The 19,551-nt window shown below is 43.3% G+C and overlaps 1 protein-coding gene across 2 annotated transcripts in view; it reads left to right on the top strand.

Annotated features, from left to right (window-relative positions):
• Window positions 1-13,709, top strand: part of SLC36A1 (solute carrier family 36 member 1) — a 47,232-nt gene extending 33,523 nt beyond the window's left edge. For both annotated transcript variants that reach the window (XM_081135119.1, XM_081135120.1), the window contains exon 12: window positions 7,348-13,709. In XM_081135119.1, the coding sequence (XP_080991245.1) occupies window positions 7,348-7,619 (272 nt within the window). In that variant the 3' untranslated portion in view covers window positions 7,620-13,709. The remainder of the gene's footprint in view (window positions 1-7,347) is intronic.
• The last annotated feature ends 5,842 nt before the right edge of the window (window positions 13,710-19,551 follow it).

A 19,551-nucleotide genomic window follows, 5' to 3' on the forward strand; every position in this document is an offset into this window, starting at 1 on the left:
GTCACTGCTGGCCCAGAGCTACTGCAAAGGAAGAAAGGTGATATATTTTGCTTTTCTAGTAAATTGCCTTAATGCGTGCTGATAGGATAGTTGGACTCCAGATTTTACCCCTGTCTTCTGCCAGCAACTCTGGATGCTTTGATTCAGATATGTATGATGTTCTGTGAATGGATTAGCCTTCAGTATTGAGGACATGGATTCCACATGCAGGTGTTTATAATGTCAGTTCTCAGGGCCCCAAATCTTGGATCCAACAGGCATTGGGAGAAAGGATGGGGATAGTTCATGTAATCAGCTTTGTTTCAGAGTGGTTCCTCTAGAAAAACTAGGTCTGTCTAGGTGAAATGTGCTGTCACTGCCTATATAGCAGCTTCTCCCTGACCGAAGATCTGGGGCAGTGATGCTGGACCTGATTCCTGTCTCAGCCTCATTTCCTCCTCAAGTCTGGCTTTAGCCTCCAGTAGCATATGTCTTGCTTCCTGCCAGCTTTCTTTCCGCTGCTCCCCTACAGGAGCCACCAAGCTCTGATTCACAGACCTCATGCTGTCCTTAGATGCCTCTTGGTTTTTGCTTAAATTTTCCTGGTTCTGTCTGTGGGTCTCACCTATCTTCTACAGCATCATGCTCAAAGGACTCGAGCTGCTTTTGATCTTTTAAGCGGGTTCAGTTGTTTTTTCCCCCCGTCTGATCTCTTGTGACTTAGCATTGCATTGTCAGCCTATTAAGGGGTGCAGCCCCTTCATCTCTGAGCACTCTGGTTTCTCTAACCTTCCCTGGAGACTCTGAAGTAATTGTGGGATTCGGGAGAAGCCTTTTACTGTAGTACCAATTTAAATGTATTTATGTGAGTTCATTTTGTTTTTGTTTCTTTGTACTTTCAGATCTTACACAAGGTTAATTGGTATGTGATTTTAGAGTTTTGATATAACTCATTGTTTTTAATTATACCCATAAATTTCAATGGCAGCTTGTTTTATTTTTATTTCTGGTATTTTCTTGTCTTTTCTCCAGTTTTTCCTCTTCTTCCTCATTCTTCATCGCCAAGGGGAGCAGGGCAATTTGGTCCAGCCTCAATTTTTTTTCCCCAATTGGAATTGAACTTTCTCACCACTCTCCTCTACCCCCAAAGATTGCTCTGTCTACTTTTGATGCTAAATTTCAGACTTCTGGGGAGGAGGGGCTGGAAAAATAAGCATGTCAGAGAATGGTGCTCATTTTGTTATGATTTCATATGGAACAGTATTTGCTTCCAGCCCATATGTTTAGAAATGTCAACTCCGCAGTCACCTTATGTCCAGAGTTTGTGTAGAAGGAGAGGCTGGAAGAGGCTGCAGGAAGAATAGTTTCTCAGGATTACATGAGACACTAACCTGGCCTTCAGTGGTTGGTACTAATTGTGGCATTTGCCATGTGAAACATTTCACTTCAGTTAGCTATGAGAATTTCAGAAACCTATTGTTGAAGATGTAATAACATAAAACCACATCGACTGAGAGGCCTGTTCAGACCAGAATGCTATAAAACATTCCAGCAGCCAGACCCTTTAGAGCACAAAGCTTCCAGGTACAAACAGAGTGGCTTCTTAGCACCTTTTGGCCTTTCACACTTCTCGGTCTTGCAGCTAAATGAAGAGGGGTAGCAGCATAAATTAGCTGTACCTGTGCCCCAGCCCCAGGAACCCTCATGAGATTTTAGTTTCTGCAACTGTAAGATGTGAAGGGTATCCGATCACTAAGGTTTCTCTCAAGTTTAAACCTCTGTGATTCTGCAGAACTATTTTGAGCCTGATTTTAGATTTTGACCAAAATATTGCTTGAAAAAAGAAAGTTAATGTAAAGATATTTGGAGAATGTCTAGGTCTGAGGTTATTGAAGAAGAAATTTCCAATATCCCACTGATTTAACAAAATAATTTTCTTTTGTGTTTTGTCTTCTGTGTTAACCCTCATGGGTGCATTTTAAAAATAGTTTCAATCATAGTATACACATAACTTTGTCTTTTGCATTTTATTTTATATTATATAATGAATATACATATCTTTCATAAATATTTTCATGACTGTGTGATATATTCCATTATATTGGTGGACTGTATTTACTAAACTACTCCTTTAGTGTTGGACATGTAGGTTGTTTCCTGTGCTTTTGTACTTTTAAAAATTTATACCCCCACTAAATGAAATTATATATTCTAAGAGTCTAATTAATTTAAAGGTAGATTTCTAGACATTTAAGAGTAACACAGGTGAGCTTTCCCAGCATCAATCATAATAAAACAGCAGAAAGAGCTTCCAGACACCAGAGCTGTAAGTATCCAGTTGGGATATGAGTTTATATCATATTTCTGTTTAGTGTGTGTTTGTTCTCTTAAGTACTTTCTTCTCTTGTGCATTAGTCAGCTCTTTCTGTTGCTGGTCTAAAACCACAGACTCCAGAATCCTAATCAGTTCCTTCTCTGAACGTGGCCATTTGCCTCATGTTCCTTCAGCCGTTAAAAGATCATGTTTGTACTCTTTTAACCCAAAGGAAAGATGTTTTGTAATACCATTGGAGCCTCTTAACTAATCATGTGGTCCAGCTGAGTTTTCCTCGGCCCCTGCTTTCTGTACATGCCACAGCTAAGGTGCTGTAGAGGGCTGTGGACCTGCCAGTTGGGAGTCTGCTGTCTTCCTCTTTTATGGCATGTTCTTTTGTTAGGGAGTGTGGAGAGAGTGGGGAGAGGATATTCCCAGTTGGCTGCTCCCTGAGATCTCTACCTTCTTGTGTTTCTCTTTCTAAAGGGCTTTAACTCATAAAGACATTTAAAGGTTTTAGTTGCTCCCATATTTTTCCTGAGTACCTGATTCTTACCTCTGGAATTAGTTAAAACTAGTTTGCCACATTTTGCATGGTGGCAAAACAGATATCCCTGCTGTTGAGCCCTTGGGGCTTTTATGCTAATTTGTGTCCGCTTCTCTTTTTCTTCCCCCATATTAGTGGGAAGCTCGCTCTTTTTGCCGTCTCCCCCCATTATCTTTCTCCAATGTCAGGCTTTATTTAGGGTCCAGATGTAGTATATGGTCCATCTAGGAAGAGGGTCTTCTTTTGCAGCCATGTGGTCCTGGCTTTAAGAGAAAAATGTTGCCTGTTTAAAAAATCTCTATTAAGGATATTTTTGCTCAGTATGCTTATGTTGTATATCCTTTGTAGTAAAAATAAAAACATTTTTAGATTGCTTTTAAAATATAATGAAGTGGAACATCTCTGTCAAATCTGAGAAAAGATTCTGATCACACAAGCTTCTGTTTCTGTTTCCACTTCATTCTTATCTCAGTGTAGATGGAGCACATCTGACTTCACACTCATATCGTGAGTGTCCATCTGTCCTTCAGGTTAATGTGAAAGATGGAGAGGAAATGACAGACTTTTGGAGCTGGGAGGGGCCAGGCAGATCATCTGTCTTGTCTCCTTATGGGGCTCACTGTCCCTCATAAAGGCCTCCTTTCTCTTGAGCAGGCTGGAATAGCCATGGAGACCAGGGGCTGGCACCAGAGGAATTACTCACACTCCCTTAAGTAGTACAAAAACCAGGTGGGCTAGAAGCTATGTTTTGGCACAACCATGTGTTTGAGGAGAGGAGTCCCATCTCTTGCTCTGCTGTGCCACTCTTGAGCAGCACATGGTGCTTCCTAGCTGACAGTGAGTTGAGGTACATATCCCAGAACACATTCCTAAGTTATTGAATCTGCACTGTATAGTTCCTTATAATTCAGACTTGGGTGAGACTTCAGCAATCATTCAGTATAGTACAATCACCAATTCATGGGTAAACAAACTGAGTCTCAGAATGGTGAGCCAGTTTACCCTGGATCACAGCCTGCTATTGAGCAGGGACTGGTAATTATATTAGCTAACATTTATGAAGCATTCATTATGTGCTTAATCCTCTAAGATCTTTACATTTGACCGTCTCTATTTAGCAGTAGGGAAAATGAGTCTTAAAAAGGTTAAGTAACTGACCAGCTTGTGGTGAACCTGGGATTGGAGCTTACATTCTGAGTCTAGAGCAGGGGTGGGGAACGTCTGCCTGTGAGCCATATACAGCCCATGAAATCATTTGGTCTTGCCTTGCCATACAAAATTATCAACTTAAAAATTAGCCTGCTATATTTGGTCAAATATTTAATTGAATTTATTGAATTTTGAGTCCCGCCTGCAGTTGCCTTGGCAGGGCCAGACCAAATGATTTTGCAGGCAGAAAAATGGTTCCCCACCCCTGGTAAGGAGCCTGAACTCTCAACCACATTCCTGTATGGGCAGATGGAAACCCAGACCCCAGAGACGGCGGGTGTCTTACTCCAGGGCGCACAGCAGATCAACTCTTGTTGGGCATTAGGTTATCCATGATGAGAAGGCCATTTTGTCATCAGCCTACAGACACTTTTCCTCCAACTTTCCTCCAGATTCAACCCTGAAAGTTTGAGGAATATCACCAACTCTGGTTTTTGTGTATGTATGTTTTTTAATCCTCACCTGAGGATATTTTTCCCATTGCTTTTCAGAGAGAGTGGAAGGGGGAGAGAGAGAGAAACATCAATGTGAGAGAGACATCAATTGGTTGCCTCCTGCATGTGCCCTGCCCGACTGGAGCTGGGGATCAAGCCTGTAACTGGTACACGTGCCCTTCGGGGAATCTAACCCGAGACCCGTCAGTCCACAGCCCAGTGCGGCCGGCTCTAACCACTGAGCAAAACTGGCTAGGGCACCAACTCTGTTTATTTGGAAATAGCTAAGGGCCAAAACAGACTATTGTTAAATAGTCTGTTAAAAAAGTCTGCTTTTTGTAGACTTTCTGAAGGCTTCAGAACAGGGGAGGTATTGATGGATAATTGCCACTGTGATTGATTGCTAGAAGAAGAGGACAGGATTGCCCCGGGTGATGAAACCACTGGCAGGGCCAGATCTGAGACTCAGGACTCCTGTACTCCCTTTTGTTATTTCCTTCACAAAGCAGAGAGAGATCAGGGCTGACCATATGTGAGACTCTCTGCCAAACCACTGTGGTGCCTTCTGGGCAAAGCTAACCCAACATCTGACACTCCCAGTTCTTCACAGACAGGATCTTTCTGCTGATCAGACAGATCCCCTGTTCTCCCTCCTTTTGCAGGTCTGTATATTAGTTTGTACTTTCTTTCTCATAAGGTCTATGATGTGACTGTATCAGGGGCTTGAGGTCCTGGATTCTAGTCCCAGCTCTGTCACTTTATATAATGTGACCTCTCTGGGCCTCTCTTTCCATGGGGACAATAATCATGTTGTGGAGTTATATGCCCTTGGAGTAGAGGCAAATTCAGCTTAATGAGTAGATGCTGTGCTGTGCTGTCTACTAGACACTAAACCAGTGATTTTCAACCTATGTGCTGCAAGAATTTTTAACACATGCAATACCTGACTATTTAGTTAGGGGCACTGACCTCTTCTCCGTTAGGTTGTCAAATAAAAAATGACAACAGCCAAAACAATAATAGCCATCTGGTGTGAAAGAATCAAAATTATACCTATTTTTTTGGTAGATGGACAAAAAATATATTTTTTGGTGTGCTGCAGAATTTTAGTAATTAGTTTATGTGTGCCATGAGGTAACAAGGTTGAAAGTCACTAGGGTAGACATTCTGCCATGATGGAAGTATTCCCCGTCTGTGCTGTCTAGGAGAGTAGCCACTAGGCACAGGTGGCTGGTAAGTCCTTGAAATGTGGCCAGTGTGAATGAGGAACTGAATTCATTTAAACTTAAATAGTGACTACGTATTGGACCACGACACTGCTGCAAAGTTTGTGTGAGGCGGGAGATGTGAATCTGCTCCTCCCCTGATAAATCTTGGTTCCTACAGGCCTCTCCTCTTACTGTAGGAAGTGGTATTCAGTTTAGAAGTAAGGGTTTCTCATAAAACCTGGCCTCTAAATAAAACCCAGGACTTTTCGTCTGATACTCAGCCAGAGAGGCAGTGATTAATTGATTGATTTAGTCCTTCTGAAGGGTAAAATCAGCTGCACTGAACAGATGTTCTGACAGTCTCTCACCAGTGTGATGCCTTTGACTACATTTTTGCTTTATGAAGTTGGAACTGAAAACCCCATGGCAAATGTAGTTCTCGTGAGGGCTCAGGGAGGTAATAGATGTGCCCTGGCCAGCAATGGGAAAGACAATCCATGAAAATACATTTGATTACTAATGAGTTAAGGATGTCCTTTTCATGAGCAGCAGAATATCTGCTAACGATGATAATGTTAACTGTATTGCATGCCTGTTGTACACCAGGCCTTTTGTTAGGTGTCGTTTAACCAACGTCCTTTGATCATCTTGGCATCTCTGTGACATAGGAGCTATTACAATACTCATTTTGCCCACAAGAAAACTGGAGAATAGAAAGGAGCCAGAACTTCCCCAGCGTCACTCAGGTAGAGCCAGGGTTCAAACACAAGAGCCTAATTCCATAGTCTTCTATAGATTTGTGAAGCATTGGCCTTCACCTCCAGTGGAAAGCTGAGTTAGATGGGAATAGTGGGTTCAATGGGCACTGGATCAGTGTGGTCAGTGAAGCCGCCTCTCCTTGGTTTTAAACAGTACTGTCCGACCAGCTTGACAGTGGTAGTCACTGGTGTGGTATGGAAGCCGATGGCATTTCCTAATGCAGCCCCTGTTCTTCCTCCTCAGTTCCACCTTCCTCACATACACCCGTGCCTGAGTTTCAGGTGTGGGAGCCATTCACTAGCTTGTCCTGGCACAGGGACGTGTCATTGTGTATGCAGTCAGCCTGCACACAAAACTACTACTCCTTTCCCTATATGACCATGTTCTGTGAAATGGGATTTACCATGGTATTATTTGGACGAAGGAGGGTTTTTCCCCTATTTTGTTTCTTGTCAGTCAAATAGAGATGGTTGTGTTGGAAGTATCCTTAGTGGCAAGAGAGTGAGCAGTTGCTCAGAAATGGTCCATTTCCCTTTTTGCTCCACACTGTGTCTCCTTTGAGGACCAGATTGCCCTGGAATGTCATTTGGTTCCTTTTCCTCGGGAAGATGGAAGTGGTATATGGTAGCAGGAAAGCTGAAAACTAGGTGACTGGAGCCAGGAGATATGGGTCCCAGTCCCAGTCCCAGTTTGCCAATCTTACAGCAAGACCCAGGTTACTCCACCTCTCTGGGCATTTATTTTCTCATCTGTGGAATGAAAGATTGAGCCAGATAATGTCTAAGTTTCCCTAGAGCTCTCCATTCTATGAGAAGGACACTTGCTAAACCAGTAGAACAGGAAGAAATCTTTTCCAGCTCTGGGCAGTCTTGAATATCCATGTCCTCTCTCCCACAGGCATCTTGGCAATCCTCATCCCCCGCCTGGACCTGGTCATCTCCCTAGTGGGCTCCGTGAGCAGCAGTGCCCTGGCCCTCATCATCCCGCCCCTCCTGGAGATCACCACCTACTACTCAGAGGGCATGAGCCCCCTCACCATCGCCAAGGACACCCTGATCAGCATCCTGGGCTTCGTGGGCTTTGTAGTGGGGACGTATGTGGCTCTCGCTGAGCTGATACAGCCAAGCATTGCTCCCATTTTTATCAACTCCACCAGTGCCTTTGCATAGCCATCTGGGTCCATCCCCTGCACCTGCCCACCTGACCCCCGTGTGTTCCCTAGCACCTGACCCCAGAGCCTCAGGGAGGGTCCAGGCTCTGGGGAAAAGCAAGGTTGCTATTCAGGAAACCGACTACCTGGCGCTTAGGTGCCCTGGGCCAGGTAGGACTGAGGGCAGGGGGGAGAGTGGGTAGCAGATACGCAGGAGGTACCTTTAATGGCAGTGCTTTCATTGTTCATTTGTACTTATTTTAACCCAAAACTTTACAACTGTTTTCCCTCATCATGCCTCCTCCCTTACTTGCCTCTCTCCTCTGACCCACCTCTCCAAAATTATTCTTGTTGCACAACTCACTTTATTTAAAATTTTTAGCATCTCCTTTCCTGATCCAGGCCTAGATGAAATAAGTGAGCACTTCCCTTCTTTATAAAGTTAGTTCTATCTCTTATATCTCTCCCAAATATATTACCTCAATATTTACCTACCTATTCAAGTCTCCAGCAAGTGTCTGGATCTACCTAGTAGTGTAAAACCAGCTCCCAAAGCTGGAGTTTTTAATCTTTACTCTCTCTGGCTTGCTGTGATTCTGGGCAACACCTTCTCCTCTCTGATTCCTTGTGTGGGTCACAATACTATATTATTAGTTGCTGTATCTCCCAAGAGATATCAAGTGCTGCCTCAATTGAAAATATTTATATTTATTTAAAGTTAGCGTTTGTTTTTAGACTCACTAGATCAGGAGTATTGTGAATCGTCCCTTCCTCACTATACCTGTACTCAGCTTCTCCTTCTGAAAAGGAACTTGGTGCAGGAAATGTCTGCTTAGGTCCTCAGCACGTGTGGCTGAGTACCCCAAAGATTTTAATCAGGATCATCTAAATGTGTACCTCTGTGGGGAGGCATGGAGTTTGCCTCCCATCGACCAGCCTGATTTCATATTGGGAAGATATGAAGGACTCAGGAAATATTTGCCAGTGCACTAGGCCGAGGGAAAGGATGATCGAGTGGGATATGTTTCTGCCCACGGGAGGCTTATAAAATGGTTGCTTTGTGTGTTCAGGCCTGTTTTTGAGCCTCGGCTTCTGACATGCAAATAGCATGGCAGTATTCAGTTGTTGTCATGCCAGGAAGACACCCACACTGTTGCCATGGCTGAGACGATGAGGTCATTGTGCACAGAGAGTGTGATATTAAGTGCAGAGAATTTACAGATGCTGGTCTGACACTAAGTGTGGTGCTTGGCTGTTTACAGTCAGCGGGTGATAGGGCAGACACAGTGTCCTCTTCTGGCTGCCTCGATGACCTGGACTCTGAAGGAACCACTTGCTTGGGATTTTGGTCTCCTGTGTTCTAAACACTAATTGTGATGCCTGTCCCTCCCCCTGGGTATCAGAAATAGCCTCAGGGTTGGCCCACCTCAAGGTCAGCCTTCAGCTTTGGGAACAGACCGCAGAGAAGGCAGAGGACGGCACATTGCCTTGCTTTTGGCTGCCGCTTCTTCCCTCTTGGTACGAGAAGTCTTTCAAAGGGGCAGTAGTCATTAACTCTCCATTTCTTGAGCTGAGCTGTGTATATGTTGTGTGTGTTTATGCATATGTGGTAGGGTCCTGCTCTCCACTCCTGTCACCAGGCTCTTGCTTACTTACCTGGAGCTATGGTTCGTCCTGAAAGTTGGGAGAGCAGCACAGTTTTATTGGGTTTTGTTTTTGTGTTATACCAAAGCTCATAAGGGCTGTGACCCACCTTTACAGCCCCAGTTTTTTCCTCCCTTTTCTGTTCCAAAGCCGAACTCTCTCATTGCGGTGACTCCTAAGCTACCTAACAATTTATTAACTTAGGAAGATGTGATTGGTGGTTATTTGGTTTCCCTTAGTGAATGACACTTTTCATCCACCGTTTCTGCTCTTTGGTGGTTACTAACAGGTGCTTATTTGACCAAGATTCTAGCTGGAGGTGGCAGCAGCCCTGCCCTCTGAAGCCTCAGGCTTAGAAATTACCAAAGTAGGTTCAGGAATTGTCATCTCCTATTTGCAAGTCTGGGCTCCTGCAGCCTTCCCACAGTGGTCCTGAGAGCTGTTTTCAGGGAGAAGGTGCGTGCCAGTTGAGGGGGTCAGACGTGTTTCCTTCCCGCAGCTTCAGCGGTGGAGGCTTCTGTGCATGCAGGGAGCTGCTAGAAGCAGTCTTGTTCAGGTAGGCAGTGAAACTGGGACTGTGATTTTGGGACCTGAGGGCTGGATAGCACAATACAGAGGTCTTCTAGCCCCAGGTCTTAGCAAAATGCAGGCTACTGCTTCAGGGTCCTTAACCCGGAGAATGTGATGCATTGGAGAGGCAGCTCTAGCTTTGGGGCTTCTGGAAGCTGATTTGGCATGGCCTTCGCCCTGTTTGATCTCTTCCCTGTGCTTCTGCTTCAACAGCCCGATTGCATGGCTGCTTCAGAAGGCCAAGCAAGGCGAACCCAGTCAGCGGGCCTTTCTGGTTGTGCAGTTGCACCGCAGTTAGGTGTGGAGTAAAAGGGTCGGCCAGAGGATGGCAGTGGGAGGGAGCCCCTCCCCTTCTGGAACCAGCCCTCCAGGCCAGCTGAGGGAAGCTTCCTCTTCTGCTGCCTGTGGGCCTTCTGTAGTCAGGAGCCCTTGGTTTCTCCTCATCACTCAGTAGGAACCAGCTGCCAGCCCCTTCCTGTGCCTTCCTGGAAAAAAAGCTCCAGCATAAGTAGGAGTCTGATCAGGAGCAGCAAAGCAAAGGCTTTCTGGAGTGTGAGGCTGCATCTGCCAAACCAAAGGCAAATCCTGGATTTTCTGGCCCAGTACTGTTAGGCTCTGTGTCCCTCCCCTAGCCTCCCCAATGTAACCCCAGATTTTTATTAACTCAGAAGTAGCTACTCAGAGCCCCTTGTTCTGTCCTGCAAATGCCACTCACTATTGGGAGCTGGTTTCCAGCTCCCTGTCGGCAGTGTACCTCCCCTTAAATGCAGGTGCTTGCTGGGAAGAGCATGACCTGGCATCTTCTATTCAATTTGCCTAGAATGGTGACTTGTGAAGTCACCATTCACAAGTGGCATTATTTATAGTGTGCTGCTGTCCAGCTGCTAGGAAACCTTCATCTGTACAAACCCTGGCCAGATATATGTGAATGTATGGCAGGTTACAGCTGAAAACCTTCTGCTTATGCCCTCCCTCTCGGTCCCTCACCTCCCCAGCCAACTTCATTGGCTGATGCTCACTGCTTGCTTTCTACCCTCACGAAAGGTAAAATTTGCAGTTTTAGCAGTTGTCTTAAAGTGATGATCCCACCAAACTGGTATGTTAGGGAAATCTTCCCCCTACTCCCATACTCCTGTCTTGCTTTTTTCTCCTCCAATTTATCCCAAAATTGTAGAATATCACTTCTGTTTAACACTATATGTTCTCCTTATGTGTTTTTGGAAGTGCACCATCTCAGTTCATGTCTGTCTACAGCTCTCTGTATTCACTATTCACAGCAGGGGGCGTTGTACCAGTGAGTTTAATTTCGTAGCTAGTCAGCGGGCCCCAGCACTGGCCCTGTCAGAATGCAAAGCTGGCTCCTCACAGTGGAGACAGAGTACAGCAGGCATGACTTGGTGATTAGGGAGTTGGCTCCAAGTCTGCCTTAGAATTTAATTTTCCCAAGTACATTACAGATCTCCAAGACTGTTAGGGGAAGAGGAGACAGTGTGGTTTGTCTTTGAAATCATGGTCGATACTTTTAGGCAATTAGTCCTGCTGGCTGTAAGGCTTTGCTCTGACAGCATCAGTTTGTTGTATTTCTTCCCTGTCCTTTGTACCACTGGGTCATTCCTTGGCCAGGGGACATAAATGGTGCTGATACGAGGTTATCAGAGTGGGGGTGGGGCAATGAGGGTGGAGGATGCCTGTCATAAACTATGTTCTTTTGTTTAAATCAAGGTGATACTGGGGAAGCTATTTTGTTTTAGTGAATGATAAAATTATGTGACTTGTAAAACGTGTCAGTGGATGTGTGAATAAGAGGAGTATGAAAAACTACCGTCCAGCAGATCTTGATAACCACACAGGACTGTGTGTGTATGTTGTGTGCCTGCATGAGTGTATGTTCCACATGGTATGTGTAGAGATGTGGATGCAGGAGCTCATAGAAGATCTTGTTTTGGGTCTGCACATGGATCATGTGTTAAACTTTTCCTGTTCAATAAATGAATTTTATTTTTTATTTTTGAAGGTTGTGGCCTGTATCTTTGTCTTTACTTTTTTTTTTTTTTTTAATGTCACTCAGATCCCCTTACTTGATCTTAGGTCAAAATATTTCTAGTTTATTTATTTTTATTTTTAATATGTTTTTATTGATTTCAGAGGAAGGAAGGGAGAGGGAGAGAGAGAGACAGAAACATCAATGATGAGAGAGTCATTGATCGGCTGCCTCCTGAACACCCCCTAAACCTACAACCCATACATGTACCCTGACCAGGAATCGAACCATGACCTCCTGGTTCATAGGTTGATGCTCAACCTCTGAGCCATGCCGGCCGGGCTGTTTCTAGTTTATTATCTCACAGAGCTCATTGGAGGAGTAGTGTCAACAACAGAACCATCTATGGAATTGAGAGTTCCCAAAAATGGGGCCAGGTAGTAATTTTTCTGTTAGTCCTGCCCTTCCTGTCTGCTCCTGTTTCTCTTGAAAACTTGAGTAGGAATTCTCAACCCTCCTGTGCATATCAGAGGATCACACATACCACGGGCGATGGTTAGTTTTATGCATCAGTGTGACTAGGCTATAGTGTTGAATAATACAGTTATTCATTCAAACACTAACCTAGGTGTTTCTGTTAAGGTATTTTGTAGACATGGCTAAAGTCTATAATCAGTTTCCTTTAAATAAAAGAGATTATCATCAAAATGTGGGTGAGCCTCATCCAATTGTTGAAGGACTTTAAGAACAAAACAGGTTTCCCTGAGGAAGAAGAAATTCTGCCTCAAGACTGCAGCCCAAGAGTTTCCAACTTACCAGCCTGCCCTATGAACTTTCGACTTACCAGCCTCAACAATCATATAAGTCAATTAATTCCTTGGACTCCTCTCTGCCTCTATGTATACATGTATGTATGTGTATGTATATCTCCATCTTACTGGTTCTGTTTCTCTGAGGAACCCTGACTGATGTAACACCCAATTTTCTTGAAATGGGGGATTGATTTCAAGGCAGTGGAAAAGATGACTTCCCTTTTCTTTTTGTCACATTTAAGAAGAAAAACAAGACCATCTTACTGATTCTGAGATGATTTGAAACCGATTTTTGTTGGCTACTGAATTAGACTTGTTGAAAAGCAGAGCCCTCAAGGAACGCTGTTAAAGTATAACATATTTCCAGGAGAGGATGGTAGGGCATGTAGTATGATCATTTTCACTTATCAATATTATTACTGGAACTGGGGGGAGCGGTCAAAGAGATTCAGTGACTGTTCCAAGTTACGAACCAGCAAGTGGTAGAACACCCAAGCCCTGTGATTCCAGATCCCCAACGCTTCCCAAGGTACTGGCTCCCTCCCCGCCTTTGTTGCAGCTTCAGGAGGGTGGTCTTCTTTAGAGACTGTTGAGAGGGTTACAATGTTGTAAGGTGCCTGGAATGAAGGGCTTATAAAACATTTTTAAAAAATATTAGCTGAATTGAAGAAAACCAAGACTCAGAAGCAGTTTTACTTGGTTTTTGATTATGCATATATTATAATTGTGTCTTACTTCCTTGGTATAGAGAAACATTTTTTAGATTGTTTACCTCTTCAAGTTTTTATTCCGCTCATGCCCTTCCTTCCGGGTAACCAGGGCCATCATGGTAAGCCCACTGCACTGCTGGAGGCATAAACTCGAGTGACAGTGAACTGAATTTGGACCATAGATACACCTGGGGCTCTTTACTATGTAGGCCGGCTTCCTTAGACTCAGCCCGTTATAGACCTGAACTAAGAAACTGTGTGTCTTTAATCAGTGTGCTTTGCTAGACCCTTGGGTATTAGTTTCCCTCCACCATTTTTTGGAAAAAATTAGGGTATAATCTACATATAATAAAATTTACCTGTTTTTTTAAGTGTACAGTTTGATGAGTTTTGACAAATGCATGCAGTCATTTGACCACCACTTTAATCAAGATGCAGAATGTTTCCTTTACCCCAACAGTTCCCTAGTGCCCCTTTGGCTAGTGCCCCTTTGCAGTCAATCCCATCCCCATGCCACTCGGCCCTTGGCCCTTGGTCCTTGATCTGATTTTCTGTCTTTAGTTTTGTCTTTTCTAGAATGTCATATAAATTGAACCATCAAGCATGTAGTCCTTTCTGTCTGGCTTTTTTCACTTAACATAAGGCTTTTTCAATTCATCCTTGTTGGTACATGTATCAGTAGTTTGTTTCTTCCTTTTGCTGAATAATATTCCATTGTATGGATGAACCATAGTTTATTTATTTAAAAATTGAATTCATTAGGGTGACATTGGTTCATAAAACCATACAAGTTTTAAGTGTACAACTCAATAAACATCATTTGCACACTGCATTGTGCCCCCATCACCCCAAGCAAAGCCCCTTTCTGTCCCCATACCCTCTCCCCGCCTTTGCCAACCTCCACCTACCTCTCACTCCACTTTCCCTCTGGCTGTCACCATTCTGTTGTCTGTGTCTTTCTGCGTGTGTGTGTGTGTGTGTGTGTGTGTGTGTGTAGTCTTTTTGTTTAATCCCTTTACTTTCTTTCACCTTTCATCCGGTGAACCATAATTTATTTATTGAGCAGTTGATGGATGTTTGGATTGCTTTTAGCTTTTGGCTGTTATGAATAAAGCTGCCATAAATATTCATGTATAGATCTTTTTAGGTAAACATATGTTTTATTTCTCTTGGTTAAATGCCTAAGAGTGGAATTGTGGGGTTGTATGGTAAGTATACACTAGCTTTATAAGAAATTGGAAAGTTGTTTTCCAAAGTGGCTGTGCTGTTTTGGATTCCTACCAACAGTTTATAAAAGTTCCATATCCTCACCAGTACTTTATATTGTGGTCTCTTTGATTTTAGCTGTCTTAATGGGTGTGTAGTGGTACCTCATTATGGTTTTAACTTGCATTTGCCTAATGACTAATGATGTTCTACATCTTTTCCTGGGCTTATTTGCCAGTGGTCTATCTTCTTAAATGAAGTATTTATTCAAATACTTTTCTTCTTTTAAAATTTAGTCTTTTTAAGAAATTTTATACTTCTTATTTTGAAGTAATTATAGATTCACAGGAAGGTATGAAGAAATGTATAGGGAGGTCCAGTGCACCCTTCTCCAAGTTTCCCTGTGTTGACATATTACATAACTATAGCACATTATTAAAACCAAGAAATTGACATTGGCAAAATCCATAGAGCTCATTCAGATTTCCCCAGTTACATATGCACGCATTTGTGTGTCTACAAGTATATGTGTATAGCTCTAAGCAATTTGTCACATGTATAACTTCCTCCACCACAATCAAGATGATTAACTCCAGCATCACCACAAAACTCGACCCCTTTTATAGACACACTCACCTCCTGCACTCTCCCACATCCCTAAACCCTGGCAACTGTGAATCTGTTCTTTATCTCTTACCTTATTTCACAAATGTTACATAAATTGAGTTATGCTATTCGTATCCATTTGGTTTACTTTTTTTCACTAGGTGTAATTTCCTTGAGGATCATTCAAGTTGTTGCCTGTGTCAATTATTTGTTCCTTTTTTTTGCTGAGTTGTATTCCCTGACATGGATATACCATAGTTAGTTTAAACAGTCACCATGCAAAGAAAGCTGCATAGTTTCCATGTCTGGCTATTACAAATAAAGCTGCTGTGAATATTCATGTACAAGTTTCTGCATGAAAATAAGTTTTTATTTCTCTGGAATATATACCCAAGGGTGCAATTGCTGAGTTGTATGGTAAGCCCATTTTTAGTTTTAGAAGAAACTTCCAAATCATTTTTCAAAATGACTGTACCATTTTGCATTTCCACCAGTAATGTGGAAATGATAGTTTCTCTGTATGCTCGTCAGCATTTGATGTTGTCATTATTTTCCCTTTTTGGCCATTTATTAGATCTTGTAAACATTTTGTTAAGATTTATGCTGAAGTCTTTAATTTTCTTTGAAGCAGTTGTAATTGGTAATGTGTTTTTAATTTCAGTCTCCACATGTTCATTGGTAGTGTATAGAAATTGATTTGTGAGTGTTAATGTTATATCTTCTGACCCTTCTGCACTCAATAATAGTTCTATGGGTTTCTGGTTAGATTTTTTTGGGATTTTCTATGTAAACAATCATGTAGTCTGCAAATAGATAGTTTTATTTCTCCTTTCCAATGTACATACTTTTTTTTTTTGGCCTTATTGCAATGGCTAGAGCTTCTAGTACTATGTTAAAAAGAGTGGTTACAGTGAACATTCTAGACTTGTCCCTGATCTTAGGTGGAGAGCATCAGTCTTTCACCTTTAAGTATGATGTAAGCTATAGGATTTTTATAGACGCTCTCCTTTATTCCTGTACTGAGAGATTTTTAAAAAAATCATGAACGAGTGTTGAATTTTTTCAAATGCTTTTTCTGCATCAATTAATAAAATAATACAATTTTTTTCTTTACCTATTGATATGGTGAATTAATTACATTGATTTATTTTGGAATATTGAACCAGCCTAGCTTACCTGGAATAAATCCTACTTGGTCATGGTATATTCTTCTTATATACTGTTGGATTGTCTTGTTTTTTACTCACCCTGATATTTACTCTGACAAATGTAGAATCCAGAAAGGTGCCATTTTATAAATGCATAAAACCATCTGCCATGACTGCTATTCTTGATATAAGTGTACTTTGGCCTCAGGCCAGGTTCCCAGCTGCTATGGTGCTATATAAAGGCCAAGTATGGTTCCTTAGGTCAGGTTTTCCTATCCTCAGTATTATGAACATTTTGTGCTAGGTAATTTTTTGTTGTGGGGACTCTTCTGTGCACTATAGGATGTTTAGCAGCCCCCTGGCCCCTACCCACTAGATGCGAGATGCACCCTGCCAGTTGGGACAACCAAAAATGTCTCCAGATATTGCCAAAGGTCTCCTTGTATATGGGGGTGGGGTGGGGATGGGGGGTGGAAATCTCCCCCCCACTCCCATTGAGAACCTCTACCTACCCCTAGCGGGGGGGAGAGAGGTCCTTTCATCTTGTCTGGGGGACAAAGGTAGGTGTGTGGTCATATATACTACAAAAAGATCTTCCTTTTTAATAGTCATGGTAAAATATCTAATATCTCTTGAGCATTTTACTCTGCCAACTATGTTAAGCACTTTACCTGTACTATCTCCTTTAGTGCTCAGATCCAGGGAAGGAAGGTACTGGTAATAGTCCTAGTTTGCAAACTCAGACAAAAAGTTGATTAACTTGCCCAAGATCACGTTTTCTAAGTGGAGCCAGGCCTGTCTGACTCCAGACCTCATGTCTCTGCCCCTGAGCTCTGCTTCGCAGCTCCTGATTCTGTCACCCCTCCCCTCCAACCCCCCAGTGAACACAGCACATTTTCAGCCCTAATCTGGGCACCTAAGTCCTCCCATATTCCAACCCAGCCCATCAGAAAACCCACCATTGCCCACTCAAAACATTTAGGCCTTCACTTTAAGTTGTTCTCTTGGCCTCTCTGGCTTTTCTTAGTGCTTAATCTGAAGTTCAACTTTGAGACCCAGCTCAGATGGCGGCTCCTCTCTAGAACCTTCCCTGGCCTTCTCAGTCAGAATTTATGGTTCCCTCCCCAGCAATGCTGTAATGTCCCTTCTCTGGCTAGCCTCATCCCTACTTATGCTAGAGAGATGAGATGAGCTGCATGAAACATTGATCCGATCAGGCTTGATTGCCCAGTGCCTGTCCCTGGGACTCATGATGTATCTGGAATTGGTTGGTTACCAAATTCAGCGTAGTTTCCTTCAGTAGGGAGTGTGGTGCTCTGGCCTATAAGGAGTTGACATCAGTGTAATTCATTTTGAGTTTTGTACCAGTCTCACTGAGCACTTTCCTTGGTTGGACCCTGCAGATTTGTTGAGGAATCTTGAGAAAATTCTAAAGCTTGTCTTTCTCCAGCCCGGTCCCTGAGAAAGTTTCTGTTCTTCATTCAGTGAGACAGCCTGTGCCTCTCCTCAGGCTGGAGCTGGCAGAGGACATCTGAGGACTTCCAGAATCTGTCCTTCGGCACTGCAATGTGGCTTATTTTTGAGCACCTGGGCCTAGCACCCTCAAAGGTGGCATCTCACCACTTATGTACTGTAAGGAAGGTTGGCCGGCTGTTCTATATTGAATTCGTTGTGGGCCCTTGACAAGTCACTACATGTCTGCAAGTTTTACATACTGTATACCCCCCTCCCCCATCTTTTAGAATCTCCATAATCTTCATCTAAAAGAGAGTGGTTTTTCTCCCAAGGCCTTAGGCTCTGCCCTTCTTACTCATTTTTCAAGGTTCACAGGTCTTCCCCTATGACCTCACGTGTCTCCCTCCAGCACTGCTCTGGTTTCTGGAAGATACATTGCCTTCTGTATAAGGCCTTGAGAAACCCTATGTGATGGCACAGTTGTACAGGCCACCCTCACTCCACTGCTGCCTGGAGGAGCGTCTCAGGTCCCTTTGCCATCTGTCCTGGTGAATTCCACTGCCCTTCCTTACAGGACTTGGTTGTAAGTCCTGCGTCCGACCCCCACCTCTTCCTGGCTGCCCTTCTCTAGCAGTGCTCAAGGTTGCTGTGTGGCTCTTAAGGCCCAGCCTCAGAACTGGAACCAGGATTATAGGAGTAGCCTGGAGTTGGACCCTAGGTTAGAGCAGACTCCACCTTCCCTAATCCTGACACCCTGGTTGTGAATACCTCCTAGAATTTTAGGGACGTTCTTGGCCTCTGCACTCAGTTGGATCACTGGACTAAACCCTGTCAGTCCTTCTTGCTACTATTATCATTTGTTTTATGAACCCAAATGTAAGGTATGGGTCTGGAGTCAGACAGCCCTGTCTGTATTGAGTCCTGGCCCTGTCACTCATCAACTGGTGACTTCACTTTAAGTTACCAACATAAGTTACAAGCTATTTCATTTCTGTGTGTTTCTGTACCTCCATCTGTAAAATAGAGATGATAGTACTTACCTCCTGGGGTTTTTGTGAAGATTGAATAAAACAAGATATGCCAAGTGCTTGTACAGTGCCTGACATATAGCAAGTGTCAGTAAGAGGTGGTAGTGATTATGGTAAACTGTAAAAAAGCCCAGCCTGGAAGTCAGGAGACCTGGGCCTATGCCTTTCTCTGCCACTGTTATGCTGTGTCATTCTCAGGGCGTTTGGAGCCCCAGTGGCCTGGTGGGATGATTTCCCTGAAAATCTTTGGGTCTTCAGCAGCCTAGTGGGCTGGGTCTTGATCTCAGAGAGCCCTCTGGTGACTCAAACATGAAGGTGCAGGCTCCGGAGGCTAAAGGGAAGAAGGGGCCTGCTTCATGGAGGGATGGCTGGGTGGACAGAGGCTGAGTGAGTGCTTTTGTAGGGAGATCCCCAGGCTGCGTGTCAGACCTGAACATGGGTCTCATCCCCGTGAAATTCTAGCCATGGGACCTGGGACAAAAATGTCTTCCTCTGTGGGCCTCGGGGTGAGTAATATAGGGAATGGAGATGGACTAGATCAGTGTTTCCCAAAGATGATTTAGGGGGTCCCTGGACAGTCATTTTTTAAAAGCCTGAATGGTTATGTATTTTCAAGTGTGCGAGAAGAAATAGTAACTTTCAAATCCTTTAGCTTATGGATATTATCATTTTAAGGTGAGTAAAAAATTTAAAAATCTAAATACACTAAAAGAAAAATATTAAATAATAGCACAGGTGGTATTCTATCAGAGCAAAAATCATAAAATTGGTAAGCACAACAGAAATTTAGG

This window comes from Miniopterus schreibersii, assembly GCF_964146895.1.
Source record: "Miniopterus schreibersii genome assembly, chromosome: 4".
Lineage (NCBI taxonomy): Eukaryota > Metazoa > Chordata > Mammalia > Chiroptera > Miniopteridae > Miniopterus > Miniopterus schreibersii.